This window comes from Corvus hawaiiensis, chromosome Z (assembly GCF_020740725.1).
Source record: "Corvus hawaiiensis isolate bCorHaw1 chromosome Z, bCorHaw1.pri.cur, whole genome shotgun sequence".
Lineage (NCBI taxonomy): Eukaryota > Metazoa > Chordata > Aves > Passeriformes > Corvidae > Corvus > Corvus hawaiiensis.
In genome coordinates, this window is record NC_063255.1 from 16,802,980 (window position 1) to 16,818,628 (window position 15,649).

Below are 15,649 nucleotides of genomic sequence, written 5' to 3' on the forward strand. Positions count from 1 at the left end.
ACCCTGAGCGACCAACAAACCAAATGTGGCCGGCTCTGAAATCTAATGAAGGGCAACATCAGTGCCTTTAGGAGCAACTCAATTGTAAACCATGCAAATATTACTGAACTTTAAAAAGCGTGTATTTTACTGCTGTATATTTTTTACTGGATCTTACTCTGTTTTTTATCATCTCAAAGCAAATACAGTCTTTTTACCACTGTTCATACCATTCTTTCATTCTTCTCTATGAATTAAAGAAAAAGGCATTTTGTCTGATCTGTGCTACCTTATTGGGAGTCTTGTTTTGTAATTTTAAAGCCATGAGTGAGACTCCTGATTTTCTGTGTGATTTGAGTGCTATTTCCTTTTCTCATATGGATGCAGTATGTCCAGTTGAACCTTATACCAGGGCCAGGCCTGAGGGCTTGCAGAGTGTATGGTTCCATAAAGTTCTCTCCATATCCTTTACTGTCAGGCATGAGAAGACACAGTGCCATATTAATCCTGGACTAATAAGTTGCAGTCCTTATTTAGCTTGTCTCTGGGCCTCCATCTCTTCATCAGAGGCATGTACGTAGTAGGCATATGTGTGTAGGTTATTAGAGGTATGTAGGTAGGCAAAGATTAGGAAACTTTTATTTATATGGTGTCTATCAGGGTCTGCTGCTTTCACATGTGGGAGAAGTATCTGTAATGTCAGGAGAAGTCACCTGAACATCTTACCAGAAAGACCTCTTGTCTTGACTTGCTGTCAGTAAGGATTCTGCCCAGGTCCTGACGCAGACACTGCAGTGTGCTGCCCAGTGGTGGCTGGTGGCTGAAAGCTTCTGCCTCAAGTATGTGATCATCCATATTGGGGCATAAGGTGTATAGGGAGTACCTCCAGAGCTTTCTCTACTTCATCTCTGAAGAAAGTCTTTGTTCAGGGCAGTTTTCTGTTATGCAGAGTAGGTGCATCTTTTTATTTGGTGTGGTGGTGGAGGCACGTAAATAACAGTAATTCCCAAGATACTGAGTGTTTCCACTTTCTGTTGATTTCCATGGGACTTGGAGTGGTGCAGCACCTCTAAAAAACAGGCTCTTTATTGATCTGTGGACTAAAATCTGATTTCAAGTGCTTTGCAGTGATACCTGAATGTGCTTTAAGTTTCCAGTTGTACCTGCTGAATGTGGTAAGTCCACATTAACTTTAGTTCACTAGTGTTGTACACAAAAGCAGAAAAAGGTGGTGGTGGCTTAAGTCAGTCTGGAGCTGGGGCTGGCTTTCTCCTGCTGTAACCCAAGAAGGCAGTGTATGCTTTTTAGTGCCTCTTGTGAGTGTTGCTTTTCTTAGCAGCTATACAGGGAAATGCAGGCCTTGGACGATAGTTCTTGATCCACGAAAGCAACTGCTCTCTGCATGACTGGGGTACAGAGCCATGTTGTGTGCCCTTCACTTCATGTCCTGAAGGCAGCAGACAGAGCTTGTGTGGCATTGATGCTGTGACTTCTTGTGTAGGACATGCCACTGCATCTTCATTTCCTTCTGGGATCTGTAGACCCTTCCTGCAGCTTGGGAGTGAGGCTCAATATACTTACCTAAATAATCCAGGTCCACAGGTGATAGAGGGCTGGGAGTGTAGGAGAATTTACTGTGATTGTTTTTTTGGCACAGGCTGTCCTTTTAGCTTAATGGGAATGATTAATCTGAGGTACTTCAGCCCCTTAGTAGACAATTTGAAATTATGTTTTTGAAAGCCTGTTCTAAATATCCTTCTTAGTAGTTGTTGGAGTTTTAAGAGTTCTCCTAGTTTTTTTTCTGTTAAAGGAATTTTCTCCCATAATGTTTCCAGGGAAACAAATGCCCAGGTGCTTAGGAAGAACAAAAGACCTGGCTGCTCTTTTTGTTTCACCTGGGTGTGTGGTCAGTCGGTCTCGAATTTCACACAGAGAGGGAGGGTGCTTGCTTGGTCCGATTTTTCCTTCTGCTGGAGAGAAGCCCCGGGATCCCAAAGCCCGCCTTCCCTGCCGCGGTGGGCTGTGGCTGCCCTGCCCTGCCGCTGCTTCGAGCCTTCACTGCGTTGTAGCCGTGCTCACCCTGCCTGCCCAGACCTCCGGGGGGGATTCCGTTTGGATACATCGCATCTGCCACTCAGGATTTGTGCTCGTCCCTGCCATTCCAGCCTGCCATTCCAGCCTGCCGTTCCAGCCTACTGTTCCCGAGGGTCCAGCCGGACACCGGGATCGGCTGCCCAGGGGTTTGTGAAGCCTTTGTCCCATCCCTTCCCGGGATCCCAGGGCACCGGTGCCGCGTGCTCCCCGAGCTCGCTCCGGAGCGCCCCCTGCAGCCGCGGGGGAACCATCGCACCTGCCCTGCTCACCGGGAGCCGCCAGCGCCCCTGCCGGCTGTGAGCGGAACTGCACCCGAGGGGAAATGGCCCGACAGCCGAGAAGGCTGGCACTGGGTTTGTGATTGTTTGCTGTCACTGCCATAGTTATTGTTGTTTGTTTGACTGGGTTATACACATAGAGATATATAATAGTAAAGAACTGTTATTCCTATTTCCCACATCTTTGCCTAAAAGCCCCTTGATTTCAAAATTATAGTAACTCGGAGGGAAGGGGGTTGCATCTGCCATTCCAAGGGAGGCTTCTGCCTTCCTTAGCAGACACCTGTCTTTTAAACCAAGACAGTAGTGGGTACATCAAGGATTCCTTCAGTTAATTTCTGGTTAGAGAAAGACCCATAGTTGTTCTGCATTTTTTATAGCTTTTTATTAATAAATTTAATTGAAAAGTATATGCCATCTGCCTTCATACTCCATCACCTGTTTGTGTGCAGTAAGTTCTCCTGGGTGGCTTGTCAAGAGCATTTCGGGAGCAAAAATAAGAGGAGATCCATGGTCCCCTCTTGTGCCTTTCTCCTCTTACCCGAGTGACTGCACTTGCTGACTGCAGAGGGCTTAAAGCTTTCTTCCCCAGAGCCAGGCTTGTGTGATAGAGGTGGGGGGAAGGTATTCAGCTGTCTTAGGTGCATTTTTAACTCTCTGAATTAAAGCATATGGATCTCATAATCTGCTTCAGCAGAGAGACTTGCACAGTGGCTTCCCACCTATTAAGTCTGCAGCCAAGACTTCACCCCACATCTGGAGCAGGACAATGTAGCCTTGCGTGTTCTAAGTGTGAGTCACAAATTCTGGTGGCTATGGATGTCACATCCGGTGGCGGAGATGGAAGGATGAGGACATGTTTCTTGTTAGGACTCTATACAGAGGGGAAGGGGAAACTCCCTGGCTGCATCCAGAGCTCCTGGTTGTCTGGTGTCATGTGCGCTGCTGGGAATATTCCAGGATGATACAAGTTTTGTGATGTTCAGCCCTGCTTGGTATGGTGACAGCACTTGGCATGTGAATGTAGCTGGCATAACTCACTCTTTTCCTCTCCTGTTTGCATGCTTGCTTAGGCTTTAATTCAATGGTACTTTAAAGAGGGCTAAAAAGCCCTAGGGTTTCTGAGCTGGTGTCCTGTCATGAAGGAAGGAGAAGTATAGATGTGGTGGAGTTTAATCTGAGTTGAAGAGTTGTTTGGAGTAGAGTGGTTACACAGAACAGTATTTACACAATAAATGGAGATGAGATGACAGGACGTTTTGTGGACTGCAAATTCCTACATACAGAATCTCCCCAAGACTAGTTCAAAGGGATCCTTGATTAGCTGAGCCTTCAAATTTAGATTTTTTGAAAACAAAATGTACTCTTTTGTTCAGCGTAATGGCATAACTGAATTGTGCTAACATATTTCGTTTGAACTGTACCTTCCCATGTACTGGTGGAACATGGTGTTGTTTGTATTGTAGGATTCCTGTTCTATTTTCATCCCTGGCTAAAGTGCTAAAAATGCCAGCTACTAAAAATAAGGTGTGCTTGTTTGAGAACATTTGAGTGGAGACAGATCAGGCTCATTAATAGTTTTGAAGCTATTTTAGCAGCAAGGTGACTAGTGGTTATTATGGTTACACTTGCTTACAGCTAGCCTGTTGATCAGCACAATGCACTTGGTGGCAGCTGGGACTTATTGGTCACTTCCTGCAGGTTGGCATGTAGTTAGAGAGGGTGTGAGCTCGTGGAGGAAAACAGTGTGATGTTCTTCCCTTTGTCTGCTGCCATGTACCCGCTCTTGGTGTGTTCACTTAAAGGCTTGTGGCAGACAGCGCAAAGGTACTCTGAAGCCTAACTGGCTTATCTGGCCAACCTGAGGGGTGGTGAGGATGAATCTTCTTACTATGCACCATCGGTGAAGCTGATGGCCTCGAGGAGTAGGGCAGTCATGTATGCAGTTGAAGCTGCTGTTCTAATAGCATCAGTAGAATTTGTCTACACCACTCTGTAGCAGTGAGAAAACTTGTGTGTTGTGGAGAGTACTAGTAGGTAATACTAGACGTGAAGCAACAGCACTGCAGAGCCAAAGCATCTCTCTCCTTACTGCACTGTCTGTCCCTTCTGTTTGACAGGTATCCGCTCAGTGAGCTTCTACGAGCACATCATCACTGTGGGGACAGGGCAAGGATCCTTGTTGTTTTATGATATCAGAGCCCAGAGGTTCCTGGAAGAAAAGCCCCCTCGTGCCTGCTATGGGCAGAAGCAGAAATTAGGAGGAAGTGAAATTTTGAAGCTGACAACTGGGAAAGGCTGGCTGGTAAGTAGTTTGTAGCTGTGATAGAGCTGGGGGGAAGGGGACCCATTATACAGGAGTGGCATAGGGCTTGAGCCAGTTCTTTTTGGCCCTCTTGTGTGAAATGTGTGCCAGTCAGTGTTCATGTAACCAATAACTAATAATGAAGAGCAAGAAGTGCTGCAGAATTGCTTTCTACAAAAGCTTTATGAAAGGGTACTGAAGGTTATTTGTTTGAGTGTAAGGCATAGTGACTACAGTTCTCATGCACTGATTCATAAATGAACCAGATTTTATATCTTTATATTTTCAAATATAACCTAACTTCTAGTTTTCAGAACCTCGAACAGAAAATAAATTGTCTTTCTTTAAGGCCATAGTAATCCAATGTGGTGCTCAAAGCAATGGAGTTTTAATTTAATTGTGTATAATTTTAGAAACTGCAGCTTCCTGAGGTAATGCCATGGCAGGCACTTGAGTTTGGTTTCCTGTATGTTATCGTAAAGCAGTTAATGGCTTTGTTTAACTTAGCTCCATTAACTTTTGTATCACTGCAGCATCACTACCCTTCGCTTCCCTGTTCCAATGTTTGGCCTAAATGTTCTCAGAAAAAGCTTCAGGACAACTCTGCTATCTTTTAGTTGACCTGTATGAAGCTTCAGAATTGTTAAGAGGAAATACCTCTTTTTAGGCTCTGGAAGCTCCCTTCTGCTTTTGTGAAACAGGGTTTTGGGTTTGTTTGGCAACAATAATGATCTAAACTTTCCTTTAACAGAACCATGATGAAACCTGGAGAAATTATTTTTCTGACATAAATTACTTCCCAAATGCTGTTTACACCCACTGCTACGACTCGTCTGGAACGAAACTCTTTGTGGCAGGAGGCCCTCTCCCATCAGGACTTCATGGGAATTATGCTGGTCTCTGGAGCTAATGATAACTCTTCATTCTGATGCTGATCTTTACACAGATTTCCATTTTTTTAAACGACAAAATCGTGTGATGCCATTGATTCCTGATTTAAACACAAGTTATTTTTGGGCAGAGTTTTCTGTTGGTCTCCAACAGTTTTGTACATCTTTTTGAACTAGTTTTTTGCTTTAACCTCCTTGATTCTTTATATGGAGGTGTTTTGAAGTCCTTTTTTATTGTATTTACTCCAAATGACTCTTCCCCCCATTTAGGCTGTCTTGGCCATGTGCCCCCTCCTCTACTTTGCTGTGAGGCAGGATTTCTTTCTTATAGAGTGGTTGCTCCTGAGCTTTCCGTGAAAGTCTCGGGGCTGCATGTGTGCAGGTACTTCGTGTCAGTTACATTACCTGGAGTGAGGACTACTTGTAATTAAAAAATATTAAAAATATTTATAAGAGATAAGCTACTACTTTATCTGCAGAGCCTGGCCCTGGCCTGGGTTGATCATATTTTTTAAAAGTACAAGTCTAATGATACTGTTTATATGTAGAGGGATATGGTAATTTTAAGCTGTACTCACTGGAGCCCAGGGATGGATTCCCTAGGGGTATCGCCCATCAGATCCAAAGTGCAGGAGTTTCAAAAGTGCATTTGTGTTTGAATGGTAGTTTTCAGCAGTGCTAGGAGCAAAAATTGATCTGTTTCTTCACTGCCTGTCCCAGGTATCAGCTTGCACAACTGGAGTTTGTATAGGCTGTTCTGCAGCATGGCTGTTGCAGGGTGACATTACATTGAGGGCTGCAGAGGTGCTGAGAGGAAATGGGGGCTAGTTACTCAAATGAACTAAATCTGTCTGTTCTCCAGATGAAACATGGTTTCTAAGTATGCTGTTAGGGTAGCTTAAAAGCTCTTCATAAACTGCCTAAAACCTAGGACCTTTTTTATCCCAGATTGTGGAAATTTTTTCCCTTTTTTGCTGTTCTGGTTGGCCATCTGCTCAAATAAGCCAATGGAATAAATAAACTATTTTTTTTCTCCAAGATTAAAGAGTGCATCTCAGACTTTACGAATGCAAGCGAGAAGCTTTCCATGAAGGAGGATAGCTTGGTGTTACCTCACTTTGTGCTAGCGTATGCTGTAGGAGAGGCTCAGGCTTTTCCAGAATCCCCTGCTGCCTTCTGCATTCAGACACCCTCCAACTTCACCTGGGAGTGGGAGGGGAGAACAGGTCCAATGCCCTTCAGGTCAAGCTGTGAAGCATGTGCCTCCCAAGGGTGATGGTCTTACCCAATTCTCAGCTAAAATGCAAGACTCCGGGGTGTTCCTCCTTTTGGCAGGCACTAAACTCTCAGCTTGTTACTGAAGCCTCTGTCCTCTGCTGGAAGTAATGCCTTTCCCCTGACACTGGTGGAGTAAAGTGTGCCTGTACCTCACAGCTTTGGTGCCAAACGGGCAGTTGGTTGAAGCTGAGAGGAAAGACAAGGCTGGAACATGCTCTCTTCTCCCATCTCTGTGGGACATCCCAGCTACCACTGCAGTTCTTGCCCACAGCCAAGAGCTAAGGCTGCATGTGTCTTTGCAGTCTCTCTCATCTTCATACTTGGTATCTTCATCAGTAACACCAAGCAGTCAGCGTCAGGCTTAAGTTCCAGTTGGTATGGAGATCTGGATGGAAATCCTACGAGGAGTGCAGATCCCTCTCATTGGGGTGTAAATCCTGGCAAGAGGAGACCTCTCTCCCAGGTGTGCCCCTGTCCCAGAAGTATAATTAGCACTGAGCACTGACACAGGTGCTTCACAAGCAGATCATCTTCCAGTGTTTCGTAAGTGTACTTCCCATTGTAGTCTGGTTGCTTAATCTGCATCAGTTCAAGGTACTGTGTGTATGGCTAGTCAGGCTTTTCTCTGAAAAGGGCAGATTATATACCATGGGGTAGCTGCTTTGGTTATTTTAGGGATTTAGAAAAGTGGAAGTATTGAAGAAAAACAAATCTTGGAGAAGAATGGCAGGATTTGTCTTTCTACAGCTACTGTGTAAGATCATTCTGTCACAAGGAACATGTTCTGCTTTGCTTTGTTGGGGTTTTTTTAATTGGGTTTGTTTCGTTTTATTTTGTTAAAGAAGCTAGACACTTAAGTCTACATGAGTGTCCTCCAGTTCTGCTGAAGCAACAGGTAATAGCTGGGCATTTAGTGTCAGCAGTTCCAAAGGGAGACTCCTGCTCTGGATATTCTAGCCCTGATGTTGATCTATTAATTGAAGCATATTTTAGGCCATGATAGGGGAAAAAATGGTATTTATATGGCCTTCAAACACAGAGGTTGATTTTTCTGCAGTGTCTAGGTTACTCAGGAGGCAGCACTGGAAATTGTCCCTTCCTGCTGACTCTGATCTCCACAAGTACCTCAGTATGTGCTCCTAAAGCCTGGTAATGTGAGTGCCCTTTTCCTCCTTTTTTTTTTTGCACAGAAAGCTCTGCACAATTCTCACATGAATTTGGAAAATTATGTAGAACTCCTCAAGTCTCACCTGCTTTTGTGTATTCTGCTTTCAGGATGCTTTCTTGCAAAAATAACTTTTTATGGTAAGGGAGCCATCTTTGTTGCTGTATGAAAATCCCCACAAAAAACAAACCAAACTAGAGAGTGCTGCAAGCACACAAACAAGTTGGGCCAGAGATAACTTATTTTCTAGCTAGTTTCAGTGGTTTTAAGTGCTTACAGCAATATATAGATGTTAAGTTTTAGAGAGTTCTTCTTGACTTTGATTTTGTTGCCCTGTTGGGTTAGATATCTCATGAAATTCAGGATCAGGTTAGAAATGTGGGGGGTTTCCCATCCAAGTGCAGGAATGGCTGCAGAACAGGGCATCTCCGGGCTCCACAGGGAGGCAAGTTGGGTACCCCATTGTTCAAAAGGCAGATATACCCCTGCAATGGAATGAGCTCAGTCTGGTGACTGCACTTCAATAGCTTCTTGAACAGCTTGCTGTGTGCTGCTAAGACCCAATGGCATGCATATATTCAGACCATCTTACCTTTTCCACTGTTTCTTAAAGATTTCCCTCCCTTGGTCTTTCCAGCTAGAATGGTTTGTTTGGGGCTGCTTCCTCCAACCCAAATCATACCAGTTTTTGCTGTAGCAGTATTGTCCTTGCAGAGGTGACCTCTATTGAGCAGGAACAGGCTTGCTAGCATTTTGTCAGCCTGTGCTCAAGACCTTCAATTTGCTTTTTTTTAACTGGGTAAAAGTTGAAGGCTAGCTCAGACTGTTGAACTGGGCAGTTACTCTTGTACGTGTTTGACTGATGTGATTACACAGTAGTAGTCTGTTCCAGGTGGGGAACATACTCTGGTTTATCTCACTTGAAGGAGAGAAAAGAACTTTTAGCATAACATACCTTCAGACTGGCTGCTATTGACTTCTCAGTCGTGTGGGATCTTCTGTGCTACCAGTGAGTGTAGGAAGCAGTTAATTTTACTGCTCAGCTCTTTTCAGTGGACTACCATGTTAATTGGGGTATTTTTGGGTATTACATTTTCAGTATTCATAATAGGTAATCAAACGAGTGACTCAGTTAGGGGTTTGGTAACACCTAGCTTGTAAATACTGGGTAGCAACTCCTCAGTAATAGCTGGATGTTACATCATGGGACATTCCTGAGGAATCAGAAGCTACTTTGCAGTGTTGGCTTGAGCACAGTAATAAGGGTTGTGCTCACCCTCTTCACTGAACACCTTATTCCTGTAGTTCCGCCAGCTTTCTCCCTTGTACAGTCAAGTCTTGTAGGGAGAATTGCTAGTGCTCTCCTCTGGTGCTTTCTGGGATTGCAGTAAAGAAGTGAGTCCATTTGTTTGATTCCCTCATCAGTGCTGCTGTTGTTAGTTCGAGGTGAGTAAATTACCAAAGAATAGTTGTTAGTAGGTTTATGTTCCTAGTCTCAATTGTTCATTCTCCTCAGAGATCCATTTTTAAGATCATTGCAAGCGCCCAGTGATCTTGCTGGACTTCGTCTGTTCACAAAGGTTATGCTCATGTTGTGGGTGACTCTTGTGATTCTCTTCATGAGAGGAGCTCCTGAATTGCATTACGGGGTTTATATTTGCTGCCTCCATTTTAGGGCTTTGGCAGCTTTTTGTATCTAAAGGATTAAGATACTTGGGGATCATTCTCTTCCAGAATTTCATCCTATTCCTTCGTCTGAATACTTGCTTTGTATATAGCTTGCACCTGCAAAGTTAACAGATTAAATTTATGATCCAGCTATGTGGAGTGGTGCTTTGGTGTCTTAATTTGTGCCCCTCAGCTGAGAGGCATTTACAGGCCTTGTGAACTGCTGTGCCTCACGTGGTGCAGGTGTGAAACAAAGCAGGCTTGCCTAGACCCTTCATGAGGTCACTTGGAAACCAAGGACAGGTGGGCTGTCAAGTTACTGCACGTGGGAAAGCAGCAGCATCTTTCAGCAGCCAGGTGGGAGCTCTGAGGTCTTTTTTTAGTGGTCTGATACTCTTATTTTCAATAAACCCACTTTTCCAAGTTGTCTGATATCTTCTTAATTAGCTTCTTTTGCAATTGCTGCTATGACTGAATTACTGGACTGGGGTACAGCTTGTTCCTAAGGAACACCGTTGCAGAGCTGTGTGTCATGCAGGGGGAGCTGATCCTCTGGCCAGCCCATGCTGAGCCAGGGACTCCTGAGCTACCAGGCACAAACTTCTTAGCTTAAAGCCAAGTGAAAATCCCTGTGTGCCCTGCTGGCCACCCCACAGTCTGAGCCCATGGTGTGACCTCAACTTAAAATGCATTTCTGAGTGTTACAGTGCCCTCAGTAACTTATTTGAAAGTCTGAAGCAGACACCCCCAGACAAGGGAGAGTGGAAGAGAACACAGCCACATCTTGTTTGAGGTGCTTTCCTTTGCCCCTGTACATGAGCACTTCATGTGGTGAGGATGAGCAAGGAACACCACAGAACCAGTAAAAGGCAAAGGGTATTTGGTATGGCTCTCGGGACTCCAGAAGTATTTAAAAACTAGAGGGGATACATGAATGCTTAATTGGAAACGTCTTTGAGAGATCAAGTATATATCCCTGACATTCCTAATTCTCTGTGTTAATTTTCAAGGATAAAATTAGGAAGTACCTTTTTGCTTGTGATGCTGAGTTTTTTCATGAAAATCATGTGATGCTTGGGTAATTAAAAGAATGCTCTTGCAGAAGGGAATCTTCCCATTTCCTAACAGCCTCTCCCGCTAGTATCCTGCTGGGAGCAGTATGGTCTAAGAAAGTGCACACAGATTTAAAATGGAGTGCCGGGGTTGGCAGAGTTGGGAAAATGTGGGCTGTCTGACTGTTTCTATACCCAAAAAACCACCAACACTTGACTGTATACAAATTGTGGTTGCTGTACTGAAACTGAGAGGGTGTATAAAACCCCTCGCAACATAGTGCAATGTCTTTAGTCCTAGATTCTTTTGAATTGATTCTTTTGCCTTCAGGACAAAAAATTTAGTAGTCAATACACTGTTTTGTTAGGAACTGCTTTTCTAGATTCCCTTACTAATAGGGAAAATTCAGGTGCTGAATCTTACAATCCCATTAAACTTGTACTTTTTATTTGCCCGTTCACCTGGTCTCTTTTCATTTCCAAGGCCTCCCACAGTCTCAGGGTATAAATCACTATGACTCATCCAAATAGTACTGAAATGGACCAACCAGAGGTTAATGTGCCTTCCTCTTCTGGTACCTTGATCTTTGTAAAGTTATCTCAGACTCGTCACTGTCTTAGGGCTGGGTACATGCATTGTCTTTTTCTAAGATGTATGTGTTGAAATTGCAACAAGTTTGTACTGTTACTTGTGACCTGTTCCATCTGTGTTAGGATGTGGTGTAGACACAAATCAATGCGCTGGATGGTCTTGGTATCAGTCTTGCCAGTGACACCTATCAGTGCTTGCTTGTATGTTCATGTGTACATAAATGCTGGATCTTCCCCACTGCCCGTGGTGCACAAGATGCACAAAATACACAAGGTGTTTTAAAATGTGCAGTGGTCACAACTTGTTGCCTGAAGGTAGGATGTCCTACAGTGAACTGTTTTTAATGGTTTTATTTTATTTTATTTTTAATAAGATCCAAAGCCTTCAGGGAAAAAAAAAATCAGGACTTGCTGATACTTGATGGCTTTTGTTCTGAATCCAGGGTCTGATGGTTGTTAACAACTCCTTCAAATCTACCCATCTAATAGAGGCTTTCTCAGCTTGTTTCTGTCATGAGCTGTATCAGAAACACCGCTGAATCCTGAGCTATCACAGAAGCTGTCAAGCAAAGTAGTAACAACTCTCTTCAAATATTACAGTGCACATTTTTTAAATGTAAGATAAACCTGTTCCAAGTTATTGATGCAGCTTACAAGTGGAACACTGGGAAACTGCAGGTAGTATGTGAAACCGGCCTGTCTGCACATGGGGCTCAGTGTTCTGTTACCTTGCAAATTGTTTCTCCTCTCTGAAAAGGGTTTTTTTTGTTTGTTTTTTTCCATACAAAGACATGATACATTTGGCTTAGTTTTCTAAAGATATATTTGTTTACAAACCTCAAACTGACACCTGGAATTTGGGCTGAGTTTCTATCGCTTACGCAGACAGTAATGCATGATGTCTCATAAGAGCCTAGAAACAGGAACATATATATCTTCACTTGCTGTGGCCTTCCATGGACATGCCTATGCATAATTAACTGAATTACAGTACTGCACTCTGTTGATCCATGAGGCTGCCTTTGTATTTAGAATCAGCACGATTAGTCATCAGTGTGTTGACATTAATACATGATCATGGAGCTCTAAGGTCTGTGTGTTTTCTGTGCTAACTGTATCTGTTCTCTCTGTACCGCAGTGCAGACTTAACTCCAGAGTTCTCTTTGCTTCTTGCTAATTTCAGAGTTCCTTTAAATTCAGTAAGGTGCTGTTTTTATGTCAGTCACTTTTCAGAGTAGAACAAATGGATTTAACTTAGTTTTCTATCTTTAGCATCTTCCTCTTCTCCCATTTCTTCCTAGTCCACCTGTAACAATCAGTTCAAAGCTGTCTGCCTACTCTGAAAATGATCAAGTCATAATAAAAAGAAAACCTATAGCCCACTGTGGCAAGATCACTCTGTGCTTTTAGCATAAACTTCCGAGGCTGGATGCAAGTGGAGACTCCACTCCTGCACAGTCTACAGAAGCTGAAATCCTCTTGCATCCATATTGTTCAGTGGGTATCTAGATCAGGAAGTGGAGGTGCCCTGTGCCTGCATGCAGTGTGTTTGTAAAACTGATCTGTAGTGGTTTAGCCAGAGAACTGGCATCTTCAGCTGCTACTCAAAATCTTGATTAAAGGCTTCATTCAGGGCAATACCAGGAGGGTGAGTTGCTGACTTGATCCTATGTAAAGGCTTCCTCCAGAAATTTATTTTTCTGGGAGGGTGGAATTGTAAAAGAGTAGGGATATGAGCAAAACGATAACCCTGTGCTCAAAAGAGAAAAATTATTCTAATGTACTTTGGCCAGCAAGAATGACAAAGGCTGGCTATGCTCAGAGGTGAGCTGGCAAGGGAGTGTTTGAAGGGTAGGCCTTGAGGGTTTGTGCCATCATGCCTTAGATCACTGCAAATTAGTTGCTCCCAGAGTTTTCGAAACTGGTGGTCATCCCTCTTCAGATGAGATGTGAAGATGGAATGTGGAAAAACCAGTTTCCCCAGTGGTCACTCAGTCTTCCCCTCAACTCAAGGTTACCAGTGCACTTGTCTCTTTGTTTTCATGAGTGACTATGACTAATGTGCTTCACCAGCCTGATCCACATGCTTCGTGCAGGGATGGTGGAGTGAAAGGGCCTTGTCTGCATTGTCCTCCACTTTTCTGGTTGTTGACAGTGCAGGGGTGTAACAGGCCAACTGTGATTTACAGCTTCAGCTGGTTGCTCTGGGCTTCTCTCACATTGCTCGTGTGGTAGTGGGGCTGATATGAAAAGAACTGGGTAAGTAACTTCTGGTGGGCTTTATCCCTCTTGTTCAAAATGCTGTCTCCAGTCTCAGCCTCTTGTCCCAGCCTCACTCACATCTTGTCACACTGCTTGGGACTTGAGCAAGTTCCCTGTTCTTTCATGGTGTACTGGTTCAGGTACCAAGTTCTGCAAAGCTTAGGGGCACCTGTTAACAGCCCAAACTTCTACACTTGCTTAGGCAGTGGTTTGCTGAATGGGACCTTGCTCACGGTGTCCTTATTCATTTTACTCAGCTCTAGGTATCTTCCTGGACTGCCATATCCCTTTCAGTCTGAAAAGGTTTGCTCCAAAGTCACTCCTGTTCCGTGGAGTTGATTCCTGTACTGCTGGTTATTGCAATTCAGTGGCTTTTCTTTTTCTTGTTTTCATTCTGGGGTTCACTGCAAAGGTACAAAACCATACTGACTTTCTCAACTCCTGAACCTAGTACAGGGGCCCATCCTGAGGCATCAGAATTATTTGTCTACTCTCCAGGTGCTTAGAGACAAGGATCTCTTAGACAAAGAAGGAGGAAAACAGCTGCATATACACAAGTGAGAAGGTACCTCTGAGTAGAATAGTTGAGGGAGCAGCTTATGAATTTTAAGTATAAAACCAGTAATTGAGGTTGTTTTGTTTTTTTTCTTAAAATTGCTTTAACAGGAGGTTAGGTGGTGTTTTAAGCCACAGAAAGTTGCAATGTAGACTGAGGTTTTCATCAATGCAAAATGTGCCTCTCAATTACAGTGCAAAGTCAGTTTCTGTTGCTTTTGTTTGCAATGGAAGAAGATTATCTGAAGACTGATTTAATGTGTTTCTTGCTCTTATATGTAATCACCCACACAACAGTCCTTGCTGGTCTTTCCCAAGCACTGTTCAGCACTATCCCTATTTAAAAACAAAACAGGGACTGCTTTGAGTAGTGGAACCTAATGAATTTCCTTGGTTTGAGAGAGACCCTGGAGATTAAGAGTCCAGGTTCTGTGTGTTTTAAATACAACTTTAAACCAATGCAGCTATTCTCTCAGACCAGTGCAGCTTCTTACCTTTCCCTCCATTTACATGGGAATTTAAAAGTAAACCAAGCAATACATGAGCCAGTTGATGTGCTTGCAGGTGGAACATGTTTTTTTTAAATTTGAAGATTGAGATTTCTCTTGTGGAAGAACTTGTTGTGGGTGCAAGAGTGTGGAGCTCAGATTACAGCTCTTCTGCCAGCTTGTTAAATGCAATTAAGTATTCCAGACTCTTTTGAAGAAGACTGTGTAAAAGCTATGAAGGTGTAGAATGGAACTGATAATTTTAAATTTTAGGTCATGTGTGTGTTGCTTGACTACATGGACAATGTTAACAGTGATTTTTACAGATTGGTTTCCATGTGTCAGTCACAAATAATTTGCTGTTTGGAGGAAAACTTCCAGTAGATACTTCTCCAGATCAAATTATGAGCCTAGTTTTCCCTCTTGTATTAACCGGGTTACTGTGTTCACATGCCAGAAGGATGTTGCTCTTTGAAGAAGCATGTTGGTGTATGTGGCAATGCCCCATGCACTTTTTAAATACCTAGACCTGTACATTCTCGTCTTGAGTATCGTTAACCATACTGTAGTCTGACAAATGAATCTTTTACTACTGCCCTGTTACATAGATAATTGTAATTAACTGAAGTTTGTTTTTTCCACTACTTGAAGTCGTGTGATCTGAAAATTGGTGAACAAAAAGTATTTGTGCATCTTACTATGGGTATCTCTAAATAAAATGTATTTGTATAGTGTGTTGGCTTGGCTGATCTTTTCCTTCAGCTTGTAGTTACCCCATTGCAAGTAAATCCAGGGCAGTTAAAAGCAAGTGGGCTTGGGTTTCTTAACGCAGCTGTCCAGCCTCTGCGTTCACATGACTGATTCAAAGAAAACGAAGTGAACTTTTCTTTTTCCTTTGCCAGTGAGTGGATTGATAACCCGAGAGCAGAATCTCAGCTTATTTTTGGTTTTTCATGGCCTAAACATCAGTCCTAGTTCTCTGTACAGCTGCAGTAATACTCCTCACTTCCATAGGAAATTTATCTATTGGCAGAGTTGGGACTG

At 43.3% G+C, this 15,649-nt stretch overlaps 1 protein-coding gene across 1 annotated transcript in view; it reads left to right on the top strand.

Annotated features, from left to right (window-relative positions):
• Positions 1-15,339, top strand: part of DCAF12 (DDB1 and CUL4 associated factor 12) — a 33,397-nt gene extending 18,058 nt beyond the window's left edge. The window contains exons 8-9 of the mRNA XM_048291004.1: positions 4,472-4,656; positions 5,408-15,339. Coding sequence (XP_048146961.1) covers positions 4,472-4,656; positions 5,408-5,566 — 344 coding nt within the window. The 3' untranslated portion in view covers positions 5,567-15,339. The remainder of the gene's footprint in view (positions 1-4,471; positions 4,657-5,407) is intronic.
• Positions 15,340-15,649: the final 310 nt, after the last annotated feature.